Here is a 26,649-nt window from a genome sequence, read left to right on the forward strand (position 1 = left end):
CTCTTTTCTTTCTGTTAATGTTTTACTCCAGGAAATGACACAGTGCTGGTGAAAACAGAGTCTGCACGAATATAGCAAGTCATATTTGAGGAATCATTGACCGTTCCTCTATACAGACTGCCCTCTTTAGTTCAAACCACAAATTTTAGATTGGGTTCAACTCTGCAGATTGAGATGGCCATTACAAAATGGCAATTCTGTCATTTCCGTAGCAATTCTGTAGCATGGTAACCATTTATTTGTGGATTTTAAGTGAGATACAAGATAGTTTTTTCTTAGAAATTGTATTGGTCTAAGGGAAAATACTTTTTTCCATTTTGAGAAACAGTATGTCATTACCTATATTGTTAATTTTATACAGCCTTCTTTTCTTATCTTTATCAAGGTTATGAATAATTCTGAAGTACGCTGTGTCTCTTCACAGCTGTGGGTTGAATTATTTTAGTGCATAATCCCGTCATCCCTCCATAGACGTGTATAATTCGGTATATTCATATTTAAATGTGGGGAAGTTCTGGTTAATGCTGCTCAAGGTGTTGTCGTAACCATGTGGCTAAATGCGTAGTCACCTTGAGATAGCCGTGATGGATGTAGGCTCGTGTAGCTTGGTGGATGGGTAGGTAAACAGATGAATAGGAAAAGCACCCTGTGATGCAGCCTGGAGGCTAGGCTTGAGTCATACTAGCAGCCCCTCGGCGGTGGTATCGGGAAGCGGTGTGGAACAAGTGGAAGTCCACACTGCTGGAGAGGGACAGGGAACATTACACAGTCAACACTTTATCCTGACTACAGCACCATCGTGTACGTACGTCTCCTTAATTCACGCTCATACATTCTGAAGATGAATCTCGAAAAGAGCTTCAGCGAGGCGGGACTTGGTGCTCTTGGGTTTTTGAAATTTATCGCTGGGTATATGCACTTGACACTATCTGTCGAGGATCTGCTCTCGGTTCATTGTGGAAGACTGTAAACAGAAAGTCTGCGTTTCATTCCCCCCCCCCCCCCCCCCCCCCCAGAATTGTTCCTCGGCATGTTCATCTGATGAGCCCTGTGTGATTGTATTATTGCATCCTGGCTGAAGCTGAGACTTTATTTATGGGAAGAATTTAAGTGCGACAATTTGGGCGGTTGGACTTGCTGTGAGTTCCCTTTATTAAAACGTACAATATGATGGTAATATGCTTTCGAGTTGTGTGTGCTGCTAAAGAACAGAAACTTGGTGTAGTGACATGTTCTGTTACAGTGATGGGTTGCACCAACAAATAAGAATTGGGAGAAGGGTTAAGAAATGGAATGTATGATATCCTCATGATCTTATTTCCTTCATTTTAAGCTTTATGTGTTCTGAAATTGTTTTTACTTAGCCTGAGGCCTGTTTTCTGTTCTACAGCAAACCTGCAGTTCCTCAGTGTTACTTGCGTAGAGCAAGTGCCCTAATGCTAGAACTTGAATGTATCCCCGTTCCTGTGGAATCTGATAGGCTGGAATCGAGGCTGGATTGTGACAGAAAAGCTAGTTTGTCAGGTCCTGGGGGTCTGTTTTCCCCTGACTCTTCATTCTGCTGTTCCTCCACAGCTGCACGAAAGCTTCCCTTTTAAATTTATCTCGCCGAGTTTGATGGAGAAGAAAGAGAATGTTCTATTCAACAAACACCTTTCCCTCTGGAGATTCCTTTAAACTCCCAGTCATACTCTCATTGTTGGCGCCGCGTCTGTTATCTGAAATTGAGTTTATTCTGAAATGAAAAAGTAACTACTGAGCTTTGAACCAAAGAATACCAAGTGAAAATTAAGACCCTCCAGGCCTAGCGGTAATGAATGTGAAGACGTTCAAAGTTAACCCCTCCTGTCATAGCTATAGAATTTAGCCAATTTGGTTTCAGTGGAATATTGATGTGATAGAAAAATGTATCTGTATCTGTATGTAACTCTGGAGTGCCATATTTCAGTCTTAGAAACCTGCCTGCAGTATTATGTTTAATGGCAGGCTGAACTAAATGACATTTTTTTGGCTGTGGTTGATTTTTAAAAAGTTTATTCTCTTGTAAATAAATATTGAGGTGATGTGCAGTTTGGCATGGAACTGGTCAGAAAGCCTTGTATTGTCATGCTTCGCTTCCCCCATCGCTTTCACTGAGAGTAGCAGCTGGGAGACTGCTAATGTGATGAATTATAACTCAATTTTTACAGAGACCAAAATCCACCTAGCTTTTCTAATATTTTATTTAATTTCTACATGCAAGTACGTCCAACAATTGTTCTGACCTTTTCTGCAGTTTGCTCAGAGGCTGAGTCGTGTAGCTGCATGTATTCTACGCACTCAGCCATTTTCTGATTACATATTTTCAACTATACTAAACCTGATATTGTACATTACTGTACATAGCACTAATGTAAATCATAGGACTGTGTGTCTATACCTTTTTGTCATACACTAGATATGTATTTGTTTTCTGTACTTTTTCCATTTCCCTCTGAATTAACCTCTCAATTAATGATATCTAATCTAATAAAAGCAGAAAAAATTATTTCCCTGGATGATGTAACAAATGATTTTTTTGGGAGTAAGCTCAGAAGTTGCTCCCTAATCCCTTCTCAGTCTTTAAAATATATGGATTTTCTTAATGCTTTTTTGTCCAGTGTCCACAAGTTGATGCTGAAAGTGAAGAATTCTTTCATATTTGAATATTTCTATTTTATAAATGAACTAAAATATTCATATTTGCATTCTATAAAAAGTGTCAGTCTATTGTATAAATATGTGTTCATTTAATAACTCGTGAACATGCTGTAGCATCCACTGTTGCGTAACTGCTTAAACCTTTTTGTCCTTTTGGACAAACTGCATTCAAAAGCAAAAGGCATTTTATACAATGTAATGGTGTGGGGTTCCATTTATTAGTTGCATAATCATGTGCAGTGTAATCATATGTTGGCTTAAAACCTTTTGAATATTGTAGGGCTGTGATTGCAGGGCTGTGAATGTGTGTTTTTGTCAGAGCAGCGAGAGGCATAAATGGTGCTTTGGTACAAGAGGTGGGAGCACGTCCTCCATTTTGAGTATTTGGTGCCCAAAAGACAAATGAAAGCTAATAGGGCCTGCTGCCAGAGGGCTTGCCATGAGAGAATAGAGTGTAAGTGAATGTTGCTGCAGTAGCTGGGGATGATGCTTACATTTAGTCATTTTTACAGAAGAGTTTTTTTTTTTTTTTTTTTGTCGTGAGTGTGGCCACGACAAAAAGTACTCTCAAGAGTCCTTAAAAACTGAGAGGGGAACAATGGCCTACATTGACCCGAGCAAAACATAATTTATTACTGTCGTCTGCAAAATACCTTTAGTTTTGGATTCTTTTTTGTTGGGGGGAAAAAGAAAAATGAATTCATTTTTGTCCATGTTTTTAAGACTTTATGAAACCTGTCACCTTTCTTCTGGGAACCTTGATTTATAAATACAACCCCAGAAAAAGATCAGGCTCATCAGGTGCATGGGAAATGGGAAAAAATGTCACCCCTCAGGAACTAATCGTCTTTCTGGTCACACGGCTTTTGCGTAGATTATGAAAAGTAACAGGTGCGTTTCTCGGCTTGTTCCCTCGCGGGACGCCATGTTAGGGTCTGTCTGGCGACCGCGCGGTCAGGCCCATTTTCCACCGCCGTCGCGCGCCTTGGCTGACCGAAAATGACTGACGCCGGAGAGAGATCGAGGCGGAGCGGATTTCCTTATCGCCCTCGCTGAAGGCGTCGCCGTGTTTGGGCCTATTAGAGATGTGACGCTTGTTAACGCGCCAGACAGCTCTGCCGCGCAGCCGTAGCGGAGTGGCGAAAGGTGCGGAGGGGCGTTTCGCCTTTGGTGCCGCAGAACCGCACTTTATCTCCACGCGGTGGGGTTCAGCGGCAGGGTTGGGGAGGCGTGAAGACCAGCCGTCCGTTTGGAAATGGGAATGCGCTGGTGTCCTTCAGCGGGTTTGAGAGCGGGCTGCCGGGTGTTGTTAGCGCATGTGATTGGCCGGGTATCCGCCCAATCTGGGAAGTGCTCTCATTCCGTGTGCTTGGTGCAGTGAAGGACTCCGTCTTTGATATAGAATGCCTGCGCGCTCAGTTGATTTATTTTTGTGTCATGTGATATTAAATGTATAAAAATAGGTCCAAGCCGCAGAGGGGTGCATTATATAAGAAAAGCACAATTGTTGATTTCATTTCAAAGAACATTTTTATGACCCTCTTTGGATCTTTGCTACAAAATGTGCCGTTTGTTGGTCATTGAATTTAAAGGATAGTGCTGTCTCTCTGATAAAAGACAGGATCTCTGCTTTCGTCCACATGTTCCTGCGGCTAGCCGCTAGCTATTGAACGAATCTGGGTGCCCAGTTCCTTTCCAAGTCACAGAGTTTATTTTTCCAGTGTTGGCCCAAGGTTTCTTTCTCATTCAACAGGAATGTTATTCCAGCACGGTCGTGTTTGTTGAATCCCCTATAGCCACGGCCAGCTGTTCCCTCCTCTCCTTCATAACCCAAGACCGGCCAGCCCAGTGAGGCTGCGAGACCACAGAGCCGTCACTGTGAATTATAAGAGAGATAGCGGGGAGGAAGCATAGGCCCCCTCCTTTATAATTGGGTTTGTTTTTGTCCCGGGGGGGAGATTATTTTAGGTCATGTGCTGGAGTGTCCATGCTGATCAGCGCCATGTTTTTAATGGCCCCCTAGAGGTGGCAGTGCAGGGAGAGGGGAGAGCTTTTCGAAAGACGGGAGCTTCTCTTGGAATATATCGAGTCTGTTTGTAGAAAAAAGCAAGCAGCACACCTGATGGATATTCTTGCCAGCGAAGATGCTCTGTGCATCCAGATATATCAGATCTCCATATTCTTCCGATCAGTCACTGCCATTGTTGAAGCTCACTGTTCTGATTTGCTGGTCCATCATGAATTTTCATGAAGGGGCATGGCTGAAGACTGAACATCCATACCTGTCGTAGCAACGCAGATGGCGACCGACCCTCCTGTTTCCAACCGGAATCACTGAGTAAAGTTCACGGTAGAAATTTTCACTGCAGCAAAATATCTGGTTGGTATGTAGAATATCTCCATCGACACCCATCTTGTGATTTGATCGGTGCTCATAAATGGTGGAGAGGAACAGCCGTCTCAGCCTGACTGGATGATTCTTGTTCTGTCCCCTCAAACTGCTGAAGTGTGAAGTTTTTGCAGTTTTTGCAGAATACACTTTCAGCTAAAACGGAGAACTTAAGCTTGGCTGTTTTTCAGTTGCTCCTGTTTACTTGGGAGTTGGCAACAGAAAGCTCTTGTGTTGGTACAGCTTAGTGTCAGAGGGCCAGTCTGAAAATAGTCATTTTTCCTGCGGGTTAATACAGGCTTGCAGTAAGCAGTTAAATCAATTTCTGATGTGTAAAGAATTAAGTAGTTTCTGCCCTAACCTCTCTCGTAAAAATAGCTCATGTACCCCTATTGCTTGCCACGCTCGCGAAAACAGCTGACATAATGTATTCAAAAAACATTACAACAAAAATTAAATGTCAAAACAGCAGTTACTTACCGGAGCGACACAGAGGACTAAACATGGTTTCATGGTCTTTACAAAGTGGATACACTGTTTACAGTAGCACAGTGTGGATGCACAGGAGAAGAGGGGAAAATTGGATCGTCTGTCATATCGTATGCTTAGCAGCAGAAGGCTGATCTCGACTCTCATGGCTTATAAACGCAGCGCTGTAGCTACTTTTCATTTAACTTTCATTTCCCTCATCCATTTAAAACGTGTGTATTACCAGAATTTTTGCAATACTTGTGTACTGTACTTTGTAGAAAAGGCACTGTGATTTTGCCAGTAAGATCTGTTTATTTTTATTTAACCAGCCAGGTCAATTAAGAACAAATTCTTATTTCCATTGGTGGCCTAGCAAACATTTGTAGGCCGGTAACTTCTGGAATACAATGCATAAATTATCATTCATCCTGAAATGATTAGCAGCAACATCATTTTTATTCATTAGTATTATTGTTTATATTAAATGGTTTTTTAAATTCAGTTTAATCTCAGAATTGGTATTATGCTAAATGAGCACATACCAGTGTTCTGACAGATGGAGGTAATGGATAGCAAAGCCATGGTTGCAGACCGCAGAACATGGATAGCTCTTCACATGACTGGTTGCTTCAGGGAGAGAGTGGCTCAAAGCACTCCAGGTGGCCGTTGTTATCGGTGTAATGGCTCCAGCATGTATGCTTTTTTATGATTTTGCAAGTTGCACAATTTGCATAGATTACCATTAGCATGTCGTCTCCCATCTTGCTGTTGCTCACTTCTCTTTGCGGTAAACCTGGTGGTTTCGTTTGAAAAAATGGCTTGTTAATAAGGTAATACCAAATAACATTTGGCATCGACAAGATGCAGCGTAGATTTTGCTTATGTCTGCATGTAATTTAGCCTCATGTTAGCTAGAAGTTGTGTAGTATTGACTTGTCAATTTGTTCAGTTTCAGTATTTCGTCAGAATTTTGTCTTCTCTCACTGAATTCCCCAACAAGATGCTTTCTAATTGCTGGAAAGAAGTGCATTAATTCTCAACTTCTATGTAACTTTCATAATATGGACATTTTAAGGAGTGCAGAATACAGAGTTTTATCTGTTATCTGAAGTATTTTCATCTTAAACAGAAGTCTGTGTATTACATAAAGAGGCGTTTCATTAAAGGACAAAGCGTGGATGTGTCCTTATGAGTCAAAGATATGCGATGGCAGCTAATTAGCATGGGGATTTCCATTCGTAATGAACACAAACTTGAGTCAGAAATAATTCTTCATTTTCTGTGTTCCTGATGCCAGACCTCAATGGTCATCCACCTACCACAGCATCTGTCTTCCTTTCAGTTAAAAACGCCATGAGACAGGCATGGAGTGCTGCAGTGTGTCGCCGCTGGCAGGTTGCTAAGTAAGCCTCGACTCTGATCTGATGAGGACAGCGCGTTAGCGTTAGCGCTAGCGCGCGACACCCTGGTGTGGAAGCGAATGTGTCGGTAATCCCTGCCGCGGCGTTATCCTCACCTACGTCCCGCTCCCCGCGGTTAAACCGCCACCAAAAATAGTCAAAGGAAATACGTGTACGGCTGCGATAATGGGTGCGTTTGTGTCACGCGTTCCCGCCCGTTTCTGTTTCAAGAATCCCCTCGGCCCCTTCCCTTTCGCTCGACAGCCGTACGTACGTCTGGGCCTGACCGGCCCCACAAATCAGCGCACGGCTATCGGATGCTTTGGTTATGGTTATACACTTTGTTGTACGTCGCTCTGGATAAGAGCGTCTGCCAAATGCCTGTAATGTAATGTAATGGATGCGCGGCGAGGCGTTCCCCTACGGCGCCAGGCCCCAGGCGTATCTCCCGCCTGCCGCGCGTCCTTCACGGGACCTCTCTCGCCCAGAGCGCTGATAAATCCCGGGCCCGACCGCGGCGACCTATTTCCTACACCTGTGACGCACCGCGAGCATCACAATGAGGTCAGCCGCCGGGATGTAATCTGCTGTTGCTGCGCGACGGCAATAAGGAACGCCCGCAGGAGCGCGTCGCCGCGACGATGACAGGGCGCCCCTTCTCGAGTCCCACGAGTCACTTTCAGCGCTTTCTGGAGAACTTACTTGCTTGGCCTCTTTCCTTGGATCTCAACGTTTCCATTCGCCTCTGGGGAGCAGGGGGGTCTTCATCAGTACACAACAGGGCACAAGAATGTTAGTCAGGTGTTAATGCTCTTGACTGTGTGATTCCAGTGGGTAAGGCTCATTTGCCGAGTGACGCATTTGTAAAATCGTGCTTCCCATCAGAGGTTTTGGTTCTGGGAGAGAGGCATGCTGACGCATCTCATGGTCATCACCAACAGGCAGCGCACGTCATGCTAATCGGGGGCTAGCGAAGCTTCTTCTTCCTCTAAAGGAGGGTCCTCTCAGGTCAGCTCTTAATTCGTCATTCTGCTGAAAGGCACGAGCGTTTAGTTTCCTGCGGCGTCTTCCCCCCCCCCCCCCCCCAGGCCGTGACGTTCGCCGCGCCGCTCGTGAATCACACACCTGGCGGGGCGCTCCCTTTAACCAAACAGCCGGCTGCATCCGGCGCTCCAGAAGGACGGTAATTCTCCGCGGAGTCGGAGGGTAATTTTCCGCCGGTCGCCGCGGCCTCCCGAAGAGCGGCGTGCCTTTGAAGTGGGGCCGGGCCTGGGGGCGGAGGTGGGACATCAAAGGAAAGCGGGGCAGGTGGACCGCCGAGGCGCCGCGCGGCGAACGCCACGGAGCACCGAAACCCGGCGTAATTGGAGCCGGCCCACGCGGGGTCCCTTTCACTCGCGCAAACCTGTGACATTTACGGCGAATCATTTTCCCGAAAAGCAAACCGCCGCGGTTTTTTTGTTTCTGACTGCCGAGCGCGGGCCCGTAATGTACGGCCAAACAAACGGTCGCGGCAGAGAACAACTTCATGCAAATCAGAGGAATTATGTTGAAGGTGCGCGCCGTATTTCTTCCGCCGCAAACAGATTCCCATTTCGACGAGCGTGAGCTCACCATTTATTTCTGGAGACGCTGAACTAACATTGTTATATAAATCTGCAGATGAAGAGATGTGGTACTGTACATCAGAGAGCCCATAATCTCAGTGTGGTTCAGGGCGATGGAACAGGCCCATATCTCAAGCAAATGGCCTGGAGGAAAATGGGCAGTGCACTGCCAAGCAGATAACGCATTAGACCGGGGGACACTCACTTCTTAAAGAGAAAGTGCAGGAATCGATGGAACGGACACTTTTGAATTGCTCTCATTTTTGGTGGATTGTATGGATTACCAGCATGAGTAGACGTGAAAAGACCATGAGGGGAGAATGCTTGGGGGCCAGGGGGTGGTTTGATGCAATATTACAGGATGTGGGCCTGGGTCTTTGTCAAAGAATCAGATTTTTTTTCCATTCAATCAGAACATCTTTTTTTTTTTTTGCTACTAAAACCCAATAAGACCCCACAAAAGAGCTCCAGAACTTGAATCACATGGAATGACTCAAATTTATTCTGCACCTAATTCCCTTCCTCCAACGAGTTTTGAAATGGAGGTTTGGAGTTAAGTTGGAATAAACAGTTTTTGCAGTTTTCCCAGTGGCTGAGATACAGGACAGCAATTTACATTTATAAAATTGTCATTCAAGGGCTGCAGAAATCATTTTGTGGCTGCTGTCCTTGTCCGGCCAAAGGTTTGGCCACTTTCCCTTCCTTCAGCGATTTAATAATGACTGAAATGTGCGGTGCGGTTCGGACTGGAGATGAAGACGGGAGATGACTTGCATTTTGCTAATCAATTGTAATGTTAAAGCAGTAATTCAGGGGAATTAGACATCACCCCTGATTCGTGGGCCTCCGCTGCCTTTCAGATTTCCCTTATCTTATCGGCGCTGATCTTCATTGGGAAATGTAATTTCCTGAATGCGGATGACTTCTGCTCTAAAGCACAGTGACTTCGTTATTCTCGTCTGCTGGGGAGATCAATGCAGTCTGACTGTATGAATACATTTATCCCCTGCGTTTTGGCTGCAGGGAATTCTGTATGAAAATCTTGCATGCGGCCTCGTTGTGTGGTTTCCTCCTAGTTTTTTTTTTTTTTTTTTACCCTCTCTCTTGCGAGGTACTGTCAGTATGAATTTTTCCCATGATTCTAGTGACACGTGCGTTGTGTGTGTGTGTGTGTATGTGTGTGTGTACCTGTGCGTGTGTGTGTGTGTGTGTCAGGGGCACATCTGGCCCTGTCCCACACCGCACCTGCCTGTGCGGTTCAACGGCTCGCTGCTCCCCAATCCTCAGAGACCTCCTGGCTCCCCCCCCCCCCCCCCCCCCAGACAGATTAACCCCGGAGCTGCTGGGGGCAGCAGACCCTTCCTGGCAGGTCCACGCCCAGCCAATCCTGGGATGTTGCCCAGGCAGGTTCATTTATCGGGTCATTTCCAATCCCACGCTAAATAAAGAGAATTAAACTCAGAATGTAAGCCCAATAAAATGGCGTCTGCGTCCACATTGGTTGTCGGGGTGGGCTGGACATGCGTGCGATGGCTGTGTCCCGTGTGACATCCGCCTTGTGTCGTTTTTAGCCCTGCCTTTGCCGTGGAACACGCACGTAGGTCACCACAGTGGGAGAGCACCGGCCCACTTTCTCTTGTGAAATTCCGAAGGGGGTCGTATGCCCCCGGGCCCCTCCCCCTTCCCCTTTCTCTAAGGATGTCATAGGATGACCTCCCAGGTTTCCAGGCAACATTCCAGCTCACACTCCAGTGCTTCTCTCCCCAGATGCTGAGATGGTGCCCGCGGCGCTGAGGCTGTCCGCAGAAAGTGCCAGCAGTAAATGCAGTTCCCGTTTCCATCCTCTCCGCTGTCGGCCATTTTTGTTTTTTCTACCCTTCCTTTATGAACTGGTCATCCCCCAGTCAACAGAAAAAGGCACATGGGGTTAACTGTCAGTATGCCCCCCCCAATCCAAAACCCCATTGTATGGAGTCCTTCTCTGCCATCCCCCCCCCCCCAGGCAGTAGCTCGGTGCTGCACTCTGTCAGCCTCGGTGATCGTCGCCTGCCAGCGCCCCCGACTGGTGCTGTCCTCCAAGGCCGTGGGGCAGAGGGTTTCAGCATGACTGCCCCCTCCCACACACGCACGCACGTACGCGCTCCCTTCCCCCTCCCCCCCCCGTCCCAGGCGCGTGAGTCAGCGCGTGGAGCCGCCTGGATCCCGGCCCGAAACCACCTGTCGCCCCCGCCGGGCATCTGGCACCGGCCGCCAGCTGGAACCTCGCGGGGGACGCGGGGGAAACCGCACGGAGGTGCTCCTTTTCTTACAAACCCTCCTCTGACCCTAACGAGCGAGCGCCTTCTGACGGCATCACCACTGACTGCGTCGTGCTCTTATAAGCGTATATACCAAAAGCCTTTCGCGTGCGAGCCTATCCGGTGTGTAAATCCACATGTTTTATTCGAAAGGGAGCGCAGACCCGAGGCAGCCACAGGCAGGCTGAAGTGGTTTCAGATGCAGGTCTGTCGGGCCGGCTCTCCAGTCTGCCTCTGAGCCGCTCTGGCTCTTATTGCGCTGCATTATTTACGCTCCGAGCCGGCACGCTCGCCCACAGCGGAACGCCACGCTTACGTTCTGGGGAACGACCGCGGGATTCCTCCGCCGGTTTGCTGGGATTCTGGGACAGCGCCTCGTTCGTGGGACTGGCGCCCGTGCCTTCACTATCAATATCAGGAGCTGTGACCTTTGTGCTCAGTCTGGTGTTCTTTCATTTCTGTGCTGCACACCCTGCCCATGTGAGTCTGTGAAGCAGGCCTCCACTCCCTGCCATCTCCCCCCAGCCATTAGGACCCCTGCTTATGCACATGTGCACACGGGCGTCTATGTTTTTGCCTGTACAAAAATGCATTGCCCTGGGCTCTGTAGTAACAGGCGTCTCCACCGTTGTTCCAAGTCGATGTTACTTCCAGGGAACCAAAGGTGATGTCATCACCCCCCACCCCGCACACAGCGCGGCGGCGTAAAGGATGGACGGAGCGCGGAGGGGAGGGGCGCGGATTAAACGCGTGTCCCGCGCTGCTTATCTGTGTGGCGCGCTGACAGATTTAAATAGCCGTTTGTTAATACGGCCTGATGTAGCGCGCTTCGCTCGCGGGGGCCGGGCACTAAATCAGCCGCCCGGGTGATCCCTCAACGCCGCGGCCGCGCTGAGAAACGGGCGCTCGATCGCCCGCAGTCCCGGCCTCCGGGCTGCCGTCGCTCAGGTGACAAAGCCAAACGGCTAATCTGCCCACTGGCTGCCGCAAGCTCTTAGTTTCTCCGTTTCCTGTTAAATAAGCCACTAGGAGTCCTCCCTGTTCAAAATTCTCCAGTCTGGACATTGCAGGAGAAACTGTAATGGTGGGAATAAATGGGAAGATGTATTTATGAAGAGGGATGGCTGGTACTGTATGCTATTAAAATGCCGTTTCTTGAAGAAAAGGGAACAGTAGTAACTCAGGCTGTTGACAGACGCTAGACAGTACGGGCATATGTTCCTGTGCATTTTAAATGCAGTGTGACAGAACAGGTGCAGCCAGGAGAATTATGCCTTTGCCTGAATCCGATCGAGCCCACAGTGCTGGAACATGTAATCTAACGGAAAGAGAGAATTTGAATTTGCGCAACTTAAAGTAATGTCTTCATTTCATAGGCAGAAACACAAAAAAAGTAATGTTCTCACCCAAACACCGGGTTTCACGAGCAAGCGGACGTTTTTGTTTTTTGTGGCCCTTTCGTATTTTTTCTCACCTTTGGCAGGCGGAGGCCTCCTGGGAGAGTTGAGGTGTGCCTGTCTTTTTTGGCACCGGGCGCTGGTGCGGAGTCGAGTGTCTCTCAGTGAACACGCGCGTGGAGACGCTGTAACTACATCACTCTCTCAGCTGGCCTCTGTCACTCTGCCTCCTAGGGGGTGGCCAGGAGAAGCCCTGACCACATTAGCCAGGGTGTCTCACTCTGTGATGTGATTCATGAGGTTGGGGCTACTCTTTCTCCAGCTGAAAGAGCCCTTTGGACAGAGCTACTCTCTCAGCATCTCACTCATTTCATTGCACCCATTGTCTCTATTGTTTCAGCAGGTTAAGGCTGAAAGACTCTAAATGCACCTTCCACAAGTTCTGTATTATCTATTCTGTAGCTTTAAATATGGAAGTCTTCTACAGAGTCAAAAATTAGCTTGTGCGTACGTGCGGACTGTACGTGTGTATGAATGTGTGTGGGGAAATTGGAAATTCAATCTGATTCCTGTGTGTGCGCATGTGTACTGTGCACACGTGTATGCATGCATATGTCTGTGTCTGCATATGTACTGTATGTGCACATCTGTGCACTCACATGTGGGTTGGTTGTTTTCAGTGTGTAGAACAGCTGGGAGGTTGGTCTGACCTGTTCCCCTAAATGTGTCCTGTGCGCAGGACGTGGAGATCCGGACGAACGCTGCCCACTATCTACCTCAGATCAGCGACCTGCTGAACAGGGTCCCCCGGCAGATGCTGCTCCTGCTGAAGACCAACGACCTCCTGCGGGGCATCGAGACCACCCTGCGCACCCGCGCCAGCGCCAGTTCCTTCATCAACATGTCGCGCTGCTGCGTGCGCGCCGTGGCCAGGCAAGTCCTCCAGCTTCCCAGCTGCCCCAGCGCGGCCGGCGCGGGCTGTTCTCTCGCTCTCGAGTTCACCCTGCTTTTTTACACTCGTCTTAAGTCCATTTAAGCAAAAATTGAATTGTCTGTCACCCCTTTGCTGTCGGCTTGAGGTTACAGAAGGATTATCGTCCCGTTTGGGTTCTGGGTAGTCTGGGGCCTAGTTTTGTTTTTTCCTCAGGTAGCACTTTGAACGAAGGCTCCTTTACCTACACGCTTGTTTTTCTCAGAAGCTCCGAGTCTGGTCACCTGCTTCCTTGCTTCTCCTTCCCCATCGGTGGACTGTTTCGTGTAAAAAAAAAAATAATAATAATGAAAAAATAAAATCACACGCGCAAAATAAAATCGCCAAATATAGAAAATCTCAGCTGGGGTCCGAAGTTGTGATCACATGGACTTTTCAGACATGGAACAATTTGCTCTGATTGCAGTTCCATCCCCGCTTCTACTTATAGCGCCTCTTTGCCGCTCTCCTGCTGGAGGGCGAGAGAAGAGCAAGGACGAGAGCGGGCGCGGGACATTAAATACGTTTCTCCCAGGATCATCGTCGCCTCTGCTTCTGCGACCGGCATCCGTGCTAATCTCTAACCGGAGTTCTGTCCCACTGTGTCTGCTCGCCACTCTCAGGCCTGCGTCAGCCGCTCTCATATCTGCGCTGAGAGTCCCTGCTGGCCCCCGCGGTGTGAACTTGAAATCCGTACCCTGTTCAAGGCCAGTCTGGGACGCTCGGCGCGGTTCCACATTCGCCGTGTGCCGTCTTCTCGTACGCGCGCGATTTCGAGCGGTTGGCACAGCTGGTATTGACAGCAATTCCTCCAGCGTGGAAATATCTGCCGTGTCTGCAAATATCCGCGCGCAGCCCCGTCCACCTCCCTGCCCCTGTGTGCAATTGGGCGGGTGAATTCCATGATTATATTGTACATCTGACGGCAGTCTGCAGTGATCATATTGATTCATTCTTGCCATTTTAATGAAGCACTCCATGATTGTCTCAGAAAAATCATTACAGCCTAAATGTGTGTGCCCGCGTGTCTCTGTGGGTGTGTCTGTATGTGTATGTGTGTGTGTGTGTGTGTGTGTGTGTGCGCTCGTGAGCCCGCGTGTGTGTTTGGAGCGGCAGGGCGGAGGCCTGTGTCTGCTCGTGAAGGCTGTCGGCGGCGCGCTGTAGAAAGTAGACGCATCGAGACATGAAACGCGATGTCGTCCGCACCAGCGCTTCTTCGTTACGCCCAATGGCAGGCGAGCACGCAACGCAGATCAAAAAGCCATTACCAGGCGCGGAGCTGAGGCGCGCCGAGGTTGACACGCAGCTCCGAGTGGGTTTCGGGGGCGGCGGACGGATGGATGGATGGAGTTGGCTGACTTTCCTCTTTCCTGCCGTTCCCTGCCCTCCTCGGCTTGCGTTTGACGCCCCGCCCTTGCCGGTTTTGCGTGACGTCTGTGAACGTTTTTCAGGAATTGGTGCAGCCCGGAACATTTATTTAGAATTAGGTGAATTCACTTCTTAGTCCAAAGTCATCGCGGTGCTCTTGTCTCGGGCAAAACTCGAAAAGCTTTCATGCCTGCTTTAATGGATATGGCTCTGTGGAAAAAAAAAATTCTCTCTCCCTCTCCATCACTCTCTCGCTCTCTGAGTTTCGATGCTTTTTACCCAAAACACCTACACGAGGCTGATCTTTAAAGTGAGCGTTTTAATGCTTATTTCCTCCCCCCCCCCCCGCTTCGTACTTTCAAAATATTGAATAGCGGTAAATCTCTCTAATAGTTTTCTCACTCTCTCTCCAGCCGGGCCTTTTAAGTGTGCCGGTTTTCGTCCTCACCTCTCACTTATGAGCCCTCGCTTTGATGCTTAAAAGGCCTTTTTGCAGCATAATGGCTTTTTTTCAATGGGCTCTCAGCGCTGTGGACAGGCCTGGTTAAACCGGCCCCACATAATGAGGTTACTGCTCGCTCTCTGGGTGTTGCCGGCAGAGTAAGCAGGAGCGCATTAATGCATCCTGGCACGGGGACCGCCTCGCTGTCGACCCTGTCTTCGCAAATATGTACAAATGTGGCACCGAGTTTAAGGAGCAGCACAGTGCCAAACACAGGGTTTTAACCTGTGTTTGACTGAGCTGCAGACCCCACTGTTGCTAATCACTGGACAGGGGAAGGTGGTAATATCCCTGTGTATGGCCTGTGCCTGCTGGGTGCATTATCCTCAATGTCAGGTACAATCGTTCATTCCTTATTCTATTTCCATTTCCATTCAGTGAACCAGCGAGCTCCTCACGTTGTGGGGCAAGCAGCAAACAGCAGCGCTTGCTGAGGGTTGTCACTGTGTGGTGAAGATAAAGTGCGCTGCACTGTGGTCTGGTGTCTCCGGTGAGAAGATGAAACTTCGCCTTGCACCACGCCCAACATCTTCGCGCTGTTCAGACCCTTCCTTTTCTGCCGTATCCAGTCCTTCCCACAGGCGTACTTCAGAGGCTGTATTTAGCAGCCTGCAGACCGCAACATGGCAACGGAACGCAAAAGTAGATTTCTCTGCAGGCCTCTGTAGCCCAGCGTTCCCCAAGCCCCTCTGCGCTGTCCAGAAAGAGACGTGAGCGCCAGAGAGCTGAGGCTTTGCGCTGAGGAGGAGGCTGCGTGGAACCACGCAAGCTCGGCAAACCGAAACAAAATGTCACGCGGAGTTACGGGGCAAATTTCGCTAACGGGAGACGCGCTAATGTAGTACCAGTTGGCTTGGCTGGTGACTCATGGGAAAGGAAAGCCTGACTGTGCCTAGCAGCCCATAGAAATTGCGCAGCTTAATGTCAGATTTGCTAAGACACGCACAAGGATATAGCTCGGAAGTGCATGCTAATGTACACACGCATCGACATGGTGTGACTTGGGTTCTGTCTTACACTTATGCATTTTCACAAACAGAAAGCGTGTGAAGGAAGGCTGGTGCGAAAATGCCTCTTCTGGCCATTGACATTTGGAGGCTCCCTAGGAATCAATTCTGTTGACGTTGGCAGAGCCATTAGTGGTTGACCACAGAATGTTGTTGGGACTGCTCCTGCCTTCGCCGTGCTGCGTCTTGGGAGATCTGCTGAGGAGTGCTTCTCCAGCCCATTGGCCAGAGCTGCCAGACTGAGTCTGCCTCTCGGTGCACAGGGTGTAGGGATCAGTCTCGGCCCACTCTTCCCAGCAGCCCCGAGAGGAAGCTGGTCAGCTGCATGAGCCCTCGGTGACACCTTGGCTTTAAATAAAGCTGGCCGTATGATTTTAGCATTTCTAATATGCTTGAATCATTCCCTCTGAGAGGTTCTTCAGACAAGCTCATTTGGAAGCATTCTGTGGCATATTTGCTTGCCACCAAATTTCTTTTCTGGAAAGGGCTGCTGCTATGAGAAGGAATTTAACATAAATGAACGCTCCGCAGGATTTGTTGAGGATAAAGCTTGTTTTCGTACGCAGTGGTGGACATGTATTTGACTCTGCCGTCTCTTTCAGTCACAAAGTCGACAGATTGAAAGGCAGTCACGCCCCATCCCTGCATGCGTTACATGCAGCATATAGACAACAGCCATATTCACCGGAACATAATAACTAATATGAAAACAAACCGGTTCATTTTTTTTCAGATAATCCCCTTTAAATTTTATGAAAATAAAGTTCTTTCATAAAAATAAACATCTACAGTACATCCGGCCAAGTGTTTAAATATAGTATGTAAATGAGCTCTAATGTGATAAGCCTTGCATCTTTCAGTGTGAAATTTGTTTAAAATGTGCTGACTCACATATCCAAACATGTCCCAAGATTCCACGGTGATGTATTTAAAGCGTCCCCCTACAACTCATTGAATTTCAATGGCACAGTTGTTATCTAAAAAAAAAAACAGCAGTTTCACAACTCAAAGTTGTTTCAAATGAATGCAATTAGTGTATATACAGGGTAGGACACTAAATAATTAATATTTCATGTTTTGGCAGTGATACTGGGTTAGCTATTCATACGTATACATATTTAGTACATATGTATTCAATCAGTCAGATTGTTTGTGGTGTAATGGCCTTTAAATTAGATTTGTCACTTCAGCTTTGCGAATCGCGGAGGAGCGGCCGCGCGAAACAAAACGATAACGTCGCGAGCTAATTCGCCGCGTGCGAGCAATTGGGTGGACTCGAGGCGCTGGTTTTGCATTGTAAGGAGGGTTGCTCAATTCTCAGATGACGTCTTGTCTGACTCGCTCACGGGGGCTGAGATACAGAAGCAGACAAGCTTTTAAGAGGGGATGGATAATTTATGCGCCCGTGCTGCCCCACTCCCCCGCCCCCCCCACCTCCCCCTGAGCCCCTGACCGGATTGAGGACGATGTAAAGCGTTGAGAGGTTTTCATTCCGGAGACGGCGGGTGATGTAATGGAACTGGGGGGGATTCCTGGTGAGACTCGTGATCTGAGCACCCCCTCCCCTCCCGCTGGTCTTATTTACCTCGCCGCGCCGGAACGTGAGCTTCCCATCTCCTTCCCTCTCACGGCTCCCTTCCTGTTCCTCCCGGCCGGGGCCTGCCGCCACACAGCCAGAGCCGGCAGAGGCCTGATCCAGCCCTCCGCACCTCTGGAAGAGTGATCGGGACAAAACCGCGCTCCCGAACCGTCTGGTTTATTTTCATATCTGTTAATGTGATAAGCGTAGGTTTATTAAACCTGCCTGCTCCATCCCAACTCATACGTTTCTCCAATACGCCATCTCGCTTGCTCATAACTGCATGTCATTTGAAAATGTACTTGTGGAAGTGTTATAATGAGTAGGATAATTGTAACAGAAGCAGCAGTGGAATTACAGGAATTGTTTGCCATAATATCCTCTGTCATTATTGTTCTTGGGGGGGGGAGGGGAAGCTAGAGAATTTGTGACATTTTTTGCCTGTTCATACAGTTGGGTACTTCTGAGTGATCAGGCTTTGCAGTCCTAAGCCTCATTCTGTTGAGATCAAAAATAATTCTGCGAGACACCATTTTATCAGCGTCTTTCTATCTCCCCACATACAGTAAGCATGGTAAAATGGGGGAAAAGCCCTCTCTCTCGATGATCTGAGACCGCCATTAGCAGGATCAATATTTTCTGCACAAATACCGGTCATTTCCCACACCTGATCCCCAGCAATCTCAGTCTCCCCGTTTTAATGCCATTCCAGTAATGGCAGAGCCCTGAGCTGTTGGCTATGAAACGGCGTGGCAGCCCGCTATCTCCAGGGTTGCTCCCACATCTTTAAAGTGGGAAGCCTCCCCTCCTCTTTTCTCCGAAAGACACGCACGGGCACATTTGCATAATCTCATGGTTTCCACAGGCGGAGATCTTCTTTTTTTTCTTGGAAAAAGTGCGGATAAACAGCATTCCATATGCAGTTTGGCAGTTCAAAGCCATGCAGAACGCTAGCCCGCAATGCATTATGGGGTGTCTCATTGTTCCCCCGGCCACTATGAATACGTTGGGCAGTCATGCTTGTTTAGGCTGCATTCTCTACTGTGTTTACTGTGTGCTCAAGGTGGATTTTTCAGACACTGATTGTTGCTTGAGCACAAGCAGGTATCCCAAAATCTTTTGGTGCTTTTATCCTTCCAGATCTCGGGTCAGTCCCTGCAATAGAGTTCACTGCCGTAAGCAAGATGAAAACCACCCTCGTTTATTGATCTGGGATGTGCTTATCTCAGGTGACTAACAGAACTTGAAAGAGCACTAAGCTTAGAAATACATCCCTGTCCAAGAGGTCAAGGGCCTGCCTACATATCAACACTGAGGACTAGTTAGGAAAAAGGTTCTTTCCCTCTGACCTCCTTCCTCTTTCTTTCAGATACAAGAGGAGTAAGACCCGGTCTCGATTCCGGAGGATGCGGATCAACCTGTCCGAGGCCATCACCCTGTTGCAGATCAATGCGTACGAACTCTTTCTGTGGATCAAGGGATCGCTACTGGGTCGCTGGGTTACTAGTCTACTTGGACATCTGCAATATGCACACTGACCTCAACTTTCTTTCTATTTACAGTACTCTATCTGAGGATTTTTATTTATGTTCGTTTGCCATTAATAAATGAAATGAAAATATGAATATGTGATTTGCTATAAATAAGTGTTCCTTGGTGTTTGGTCAAGAAGAAGTTGCAATGGTGTGCCTGTATGATGACATCATCTCAGTCCTGGTACACAACAAAGCTCAAGTTTGAAAGCACTGCAGCTTTTTAAATCATTGTAAGCAGATGCTTACATGTGTTGTATTAGACCACTGAGCAAATGTTATCTAACACATTGTGCTGAGAAATCCAATCCAGTGTTAGGCTACAACATTTCTGCTGCCTATCTTGTACCATTTTAACAGCCATATGGTTGAAAATCTCAGAATAGTCTTTGCATAGCCAAATCATTTTCACTCTGTCCTAGAACAATATTTAACTTACAGCACATTTATTTTGTAGAGCTAATCTTTTAAGCAACTTTTCATCTCTTATTTTTACATTTTCCTCCCTCATTTTGTTTCCCTCCCAGTTTTTAAATGCCAAATGCTTGAGTATTTTTGGCCTGTGCCGTTGCTGAAACATATTTTTGGGAGGGTTGGAGATGAGCATGGCTGTCCTCCAAGTCAGCCAGCCTCATGCCTAAACTTTGATGAAAAGGATTATTACTACTGAATGTGCATACACCAGTTATCATACCAGAACATACTGTACACAAGACCTCAATTTCTCTGTACATTTATTACATGTAATAGAAGTGATACAAAAAATGTATGCATGTACTGTATGTGTGTGTTATTGTTTCATCAATGAAACTCAAGACTTGTACCATTATATTTAATGCGCACATCAGCGTTTCAGAAGTGTACATTTTCGATTTTAATGTCCTGGTAGACCATCAATGAACCTTAAGATTTGTACAATTTTATTTAACTGCACATTAATGTTTTATAAGTATACATGTTGCATTGTATGTTGTGGGAGATAATCAGTGAACCTCATAATTTGTACCACCATTTATCTGTGCACATTACTTATGGTTTTCTCTGTACTGTGTGTGCACTTCTTTCCATTAACTTGCCATTCCTGCTTCAGCTCTGCCTGTGTGACGCATTGAATAAGGCTGATGTTGGGTCTAAACCATAACCAGATTTTTTTGTCTTCAATATTCAGTGGCGATTACCTTTTACATAAATCTCATAGCATTTTTTCTTGATATTTTAATTGTTGTTTTGTTGTATACTGGCGGGGTCTCCAGATAAATTCTGAATTGAACTTTGAGGAGTTGGGTCTTAATTATTTAGATTTTTAAAGCAGTGGGTATTGTTTTATAGATTACCTCCCCCATAATTTAGTAAGTATTGTTATTTCTTTTCAAACATGTAGGTGTTTTTTTCTCATAATGCGTTAAAGATTCTTATGAATAAATTGTTGAACATGAACTGAAGTTTTTAACAAATCATCAACTTTTTTGTCATGTTTGTCATATCAGTTAAATCTGTTACCTTTGTCTAAGAGGGAAACCAGCCTGATCTATTGTGATTTGTTCTGAACAGTGTGTTGCAACTTCTTACAGCAACTTCTTATCCTAGAAACCATGGAGAAAGACTTAAAGTATCATTTTAATGTTTTGGGACAATAGACCAAGGAAAATAATTTTTTTAAATGTTTTGTTACGATATTTTGAGTAGCAAAATCACTTGAGGGATGTCCACCCATTGTCTTTGATGTGTTTGTTTGCATTTCAAAATCTATGAAAGTTTCCATACCCTAAAGACCCAGGCCTCCTATACAACCCTCTTTGTGATGTCTTGCCACCAGTTCCAGGGATGACATCATCCTCCATAAAGACTCACCCAATCAGAAGTGCACCCTGCCAAGTAAGTTGTTTCAGTTTCGACTCAGTTGTTGGCATCATTTCATCTGAGAATATTTTCATCGAAAGATCCGTTTAGGTTCACTGGAATTTTTAACCGCCGTTCTTTCTCGTAAAAATGGGTTATCGTCGAAGAAAACAGGACTCGATGACTGACTGCTTCTCAGAGCATAACATTGTTCTATCCCCGTCTTCTCTCCAACCAGCTTCAAAATTAAACACCTCACGAAAGAGCAGCACATTATTAATGGAGTATTAAAGCTGTCGGCAGGTGGAGAAATCCCACCAGTGTAGAATAGAAGCTGCTTGAAATGGAATCTAAATTAAGCCATCTTGCCCACTGAGAATACTGCTTAGTGGTAGGTGTGAAAAAATGTTGTTTTATTTATTATACTGTATTTTTTTTTCTTTGTTTTTGAAAATGTCTGAATTGCCTACTGTCACAGAGTGGACATGAAATTGTTTGAATCCGTATGGTTCCTCATAATACCTCATTTAGTACAACAAAGGTTAGCTTATCTGTAATGAATTTGGGCTAATGTTAAATTTTTAAAACTTTTTAGATTATTTTATGAATATTCTGTAATTGTGTGTGGGCCTTTTTTTCAAGACTTAGAGTTCAGGAATAATGGGGCCAGGAACACCACTTGGTTGGCCTGTGGTTTCAGTAAATTTTCAGGATGTTCCATAATAACTCAACTGAGTGAAACTATGCTGAGCTATTCATGAAAGGATCTAGTAGCAGTTAGCTTGTTTTTTTTTTGTTGTTTTTTTTACAGGCTAACCTATCTTTACACATCTATACCTATAGCATTACTCTCCTGAAAGGATAACAAAAAGAAAGAAAGAGGATAGCTCAAGAGGGACAGGGGAGCCATGGTGCGGTCAGAACAGGTGGGTCTTCAGTCTGTGTTGAAAGATGGGTGGGGTTTCTGCTGTTGTGACCACAGTGGGAAGCTCCTTCCACCACCAGGGGGCAAGGATTGGGAGGGGGTGAGGGGATGGAGGATGTGGCCAGGCTCCCAGACGTTTTAGAACCTTTACGCTGTAGGCTCTGATGATAATGTTTAAGGTTCTGTTGCTTTCCCAGCAAACGCACTCCCCCAAGATTGTCTGCTTATGTATGTATGTATGTATGTGTGTGTGTGTGCGTGCGTGTATGTGTGCGTGTGTATGCGTGTGCTTGTGTGTGTGTGTGTCAATGATATTCTTAGTAAACTACTGTAACTTTTATATGAAACCTCTGAGATGGTGCATTTCTGGCTGGACTCCCTGGGGTAGGGGTGGGGGTGCGGGTGAGCAGGTTTTCTGACGGTGCAGAATAGGATCCAGCCCCTTGTTCCAATTTTGGCATCTGTGCCTGGTTTTTCAGAGGGGCGGTGGACACACCCGCCTTATCACTTTCTCCTCCACTTAATTACACTCGACCTCTGTAGGCAAACGTAATGTGAGTGTTGGACCAATGTCTGAACAGAATAAAAAATCCATCCATCTTGATCAAAGTGCAGGGCCCGGAGCTGCCAAATTTAATCATCTAGCTAATGGCACGGTTTTCTCGCTGGTATTTTGCAAGCTTCTGCAGCCATAAAGGTTACTAAAGGTGCGTACAGCAGTGCACCATGAACACGGTATAGTTTGCCTTATATTATGTGCAGATTTATGGTGGATTTGTGTTCAGTGCTTGGCTGATCTCAGGTGATGCCATCTGATTACACAAGGGCACGGGTTGCAGAGAAACCTGTGAAATGAACATGCCTCTGAATTCTTCTATTTTACAAAATGTCAGACATATTCACTTTGCCCTTTCAGTGGAAGTAATGCATGCCCGACCGAATACAATCGTTTGTATGAGAGGTATTCATTAAATGCAGCCCAGCAGCCTTTGCTAAATTATCTTTTTTTACTGTACATTAAAAGGCAATTACACAGCAGCTGGACAAATAGAGGATTCCTGTGGAATAATAGACCTAATGGTGTTTCTTTTTCTTCATCTTGTTCATCCTTTGCATGAATAATGCATCATGCTACATTGCAGTTGGAAATGGGGTGTACACCACTCTTTCGGTATATCATGGCCGACAAACAAAATCTGGCATCTGATTTTAAATGGTCTTTCTGTCAGTTTGTCTGTCTATCTATATATCTGTACACACATTATGTTCTATATCTGTCTACTTCATCGACAACTTTGTATGCAGACTGAGGTACCAATAATGGATATGAATCAAAATAAGGCACAAGTCCAGTCATGGATCCAAACTTAAATCTAAATGTCACTGAAAGGCAAATGTACTTTAATAAATAGTGTTATTCAAAATCTTAGTTAAAAGTTGTATTGTTTGTTTGCTTTTTTTAAATTTGGTTTTAAGTACGGATGTTTTATTGTCAAGCTGGAAATCTGGCTTTGCAGTGTCAGCTTGACTTTGGTCTTGTTTACTCTTGAATGTAACTGAGGTGCCACAATCAATTGAGCCACATAGTTAAAGATAATCTCTTTCCTCTTCTGAGATTATGCTGTGTATGGGTAAGCAATATATGCTGTTTTTCCCCTAATGCTAGAGTTGTCTCTTTAGTAAACAACAAAATCTGTTTATCCAGTCAATATATAGCCATGTACGGTGTCTGTCTTCCTTAGTATCTCATTGACAGACAGCCACACTATGCTGTTTGCCTCAGTTACTGGGGTTTTGACTGCTCCCCTGTAATTTTGCGTAAACCAGCAATTGGATTTTTGTGGAACTTATGAGTCAGAGGATCATTTTAATCAGGACAGGAAAGGGAAGTGCCTTATCCAGAGAAACTAAACTTTGGTCTTCTAAGACAGTTGGCCATGAGTGTAATTTCCCCTGGCTAGGTTCCGGTGCCTGTAGAACAGCAGTTCACTTTACCCTGGTACGCTGTGGTGAAATGCAGTGGAGATTTATGAACTCTGAAATGGGCCTGCTTTGTGGTGCAATTCTTCACCTGGCTGTCAGAACAAAAGACATAATCTCACTGTCTCCATAGTGTGGAGCCAACATTCAAGCGAACGGAGGGGTTGGGCGGGTGTTAATTACAATGACTGTTCGTGTGTCATGGGACTAACTACTCATTCTCACTCTGTCTCAGGATCCATTAGGTTGGAGATACTGACTCCGCTGGCTCACGGTAACAGTGATTGGTCTGACTATATATCATCAAGACAAATGACATTGTCTTACTACGTAGAAGGAAAGTACAGCTTGAAAGAAAAAGGGTCAACTTATGTTAGCTATGTATGACTGAATGATCAGAAAGGTTTTACATGAGACCTGTCAGAAACATTTCAAAGGTAAATCAGTCATCTGCGTTCCTACTGAGGCACTGAAGAACTTTTGTTTATAATGTTTATTTAAGAAGTCTGTCCCCCACCCCACAAACTGTCATCACAAAACTGTTTTGCCCTTGGTGTGGAGTGAAGGAGTTTGCTAAACAGCCCAGACAAAAATCTCCTATAGAAGGTTAACCATAAATACGGAAAGTTTCCCTGTTTCCCTGTTCTCTTAGTTGGTTCTCTGTGGCACAAATACATCATTAGAAATTGAACAAATAAAAATAGGATTGAGTTGGGAAATCAATGCTTGGCCACTGTAGTCTGGTTCCAAAGTGGAAGAGATGGGCACAGCAACACATTCTGCTGAGTATTTTTTCTTTAAAGTTCTTTGGGCTGTACTACTGCATGTAGTGCGGCAGTGTAGCTTAATGTTTAGGGAACTTTGTAACTGGTAATTAATATAATCCATTCCTACTGCTGGGTATTTACTGAAGCAATTTAGGTTAAGTTACTGGTTATCATTTTTAAATGAATCTGTTAAATGGCAAAATGTAATGATGTCACATAGAGTTTGACGTTGGCTCATTTAAAAATTCAGGGTTGTATTTAACAACACATTCTGCATTAGTACAGTGGATAGCCCTAGGGTGTGGTAAGTTTTATTCTAAGCTGGGTCACTGCTTTTGTATTCTTGAGCATTGTATTTAACCTGAATTGCTTCGGAAACATATCCAGGTATATGGGTATGGATAGTTGTAAAGAACGCAAGCTGTGTAATAAAAAAAATGTAGAAATTATAAATATAAACTACATACACATTCAAAATAACTGGCTATGCATTGTCAGTGCTTAAAGTCTTGCTGTGTTTATGACTTACCTGCCTTTGTAAAGTTCTTGAATGTCTGAGCTTGACCTCTTGTTGTTATATGAATAGAACCTTGAGAACTATAAAATAACTACCATCTTCTGCATTAACAGAAGAAGGCTGAGTTGACGTTGTCTTCAGGGTATCCAAATCACCCTGGCCATTTAAAAAAAAGTCCTTCTTTCAAGGGCCTTTTCATCAAAGTAGCACTTAAGGCCCACTGGTACTCTTAACTGCCATTTGCCTTCATAGGGAAAAACCTATCATTGGGGGAAAAATGACACATTTCTTGTTTATTTTACAAGTCATTCACTCTGGTGTCTTTTTGCAAGTGTCTGCTGAAAAAATTACTTCCATTAGCATCCTACTACAAACCATTAAGTATTGTTTCGCGAATGCACTTCTAATGCTACCTTGTTTGGATATGATAAAGTGGGGGCTAGTATTGATTGTGAAGGTTTTTCTTTGACAGCACAATCATGCTGCTCTGCAGAGATCTCTTGGGCTCAGTTAGAAAGATAATATATCTGAGCATCATGTCTGCATGTATTTAAAGGAAAGGAATACCCGCATTAATAATACATGGCAATAATATGAGAAAGGAATACCGAACTTCAACAGCACATAATGGCATGAGAAACTGGAGATCACTGATAGATGAGGGAATATGAGTGCTTTCTATACCATGCTCCTCCTCTCCCAAAACATAATGATCAGTGCAAGGCAGGACAGAGCGGTGTTAGCGCTAAAGTTTTGTCCCCGTGCTGTAGATGTACAGTACACTCTGTGTGCTATGATGTGTTAGCCGCTGGCTGAGGGTGCATTACTGCAGAGCCTGTGTCAGTACTAATGCATGAACGTGCTGCATTATTGAAGTTTACTGAGAGGATGGGGGAACAGCAAATGCTGTTTTTTTTTTTTTTTTTTTTTTTAAACAGAGGAATGCCCCACTATATGTCCTTGTCTTATCAAACTGTAACCATATTTGGATGTTCTTAATTCCCTCTGTTTTGGGAATACAGTAACGATTCTTCTTTAATTTTTTTCAATGAAAAATTTATGCCAGCACTTAAGCACAAGTCCTGTGTGTAATGAATAAGCCATTTCGATCTGAGCGTTTCCCTAAATACACTGTATGTACTTTTTTTTTTGTCTTGAAGGTGATGATGCGACTCGAGGTGATGCCAAGAGCTGTCTGTGTTGAGTGAGTGTTTGGGTTAATCCCCCTCAACCAGAACTAGCATATTTTAGTCATAGCATCAGTTTTAATAAATCACAAAATCCCATTTTAACATAATGCAAATATTGCAAGTCCTAGAGAACTGATGAAATTGATTCTTGTATTTTTGTATTAATGGAGAACTTAATTAGTTGTGTAGGGTTCTCAAAATATAAAACATCTGCCAATTCAAAACTAGTAATA

At 45.5% G+C, this 26,649-nt stretch overlaps 1 protein-coding gene across 2 annotated transcripts in view; it reads left to right on the forward strand.

Moving 5' to 3' along the window:
• adck1 (aarF domain containing kinase 1) overlaps positions 1-19,943 on the forward strand; it is a 136,530-nt gene extending 116,587 nt beyond the window's left edge. For both annotated transcript variants that reach the window (XM_035386242.1, XM_035386249.1), the window contains 2 exons: positions 12,980-13,173; positions 19,036-19,943. In XM_035386242.1, coding sequence (XP_035242133.1) covers positions 12,980-13,173; positions 19,036-19,204 — 363 coding nt within the window. In that variant the 3' untranslated portion in view covers positions 19,205-19,943. The remainder of the gene's footprint in view (positions 1-12,979; positions 13,174-19,035) is intronic.
• Positions 19,944-26,649: the final 6,706 nt, after the last annotated feature.

Source organism: Anguilla anguilla, chromosome 1 (assembly GCF_013347855.1).
Source record: "Anguilla anguilla isolate fAngAng1 chromosome 1, fAngAng1.pri, whole genome shotgun sequence".
Taxonomy (NCBI): domain Eukaryota; kingdom Metazoa; phylum Chordata; class Actinopteri; order Anguilliformes; family Anguillidae; genus Anguilla; species Anguilla anguilla.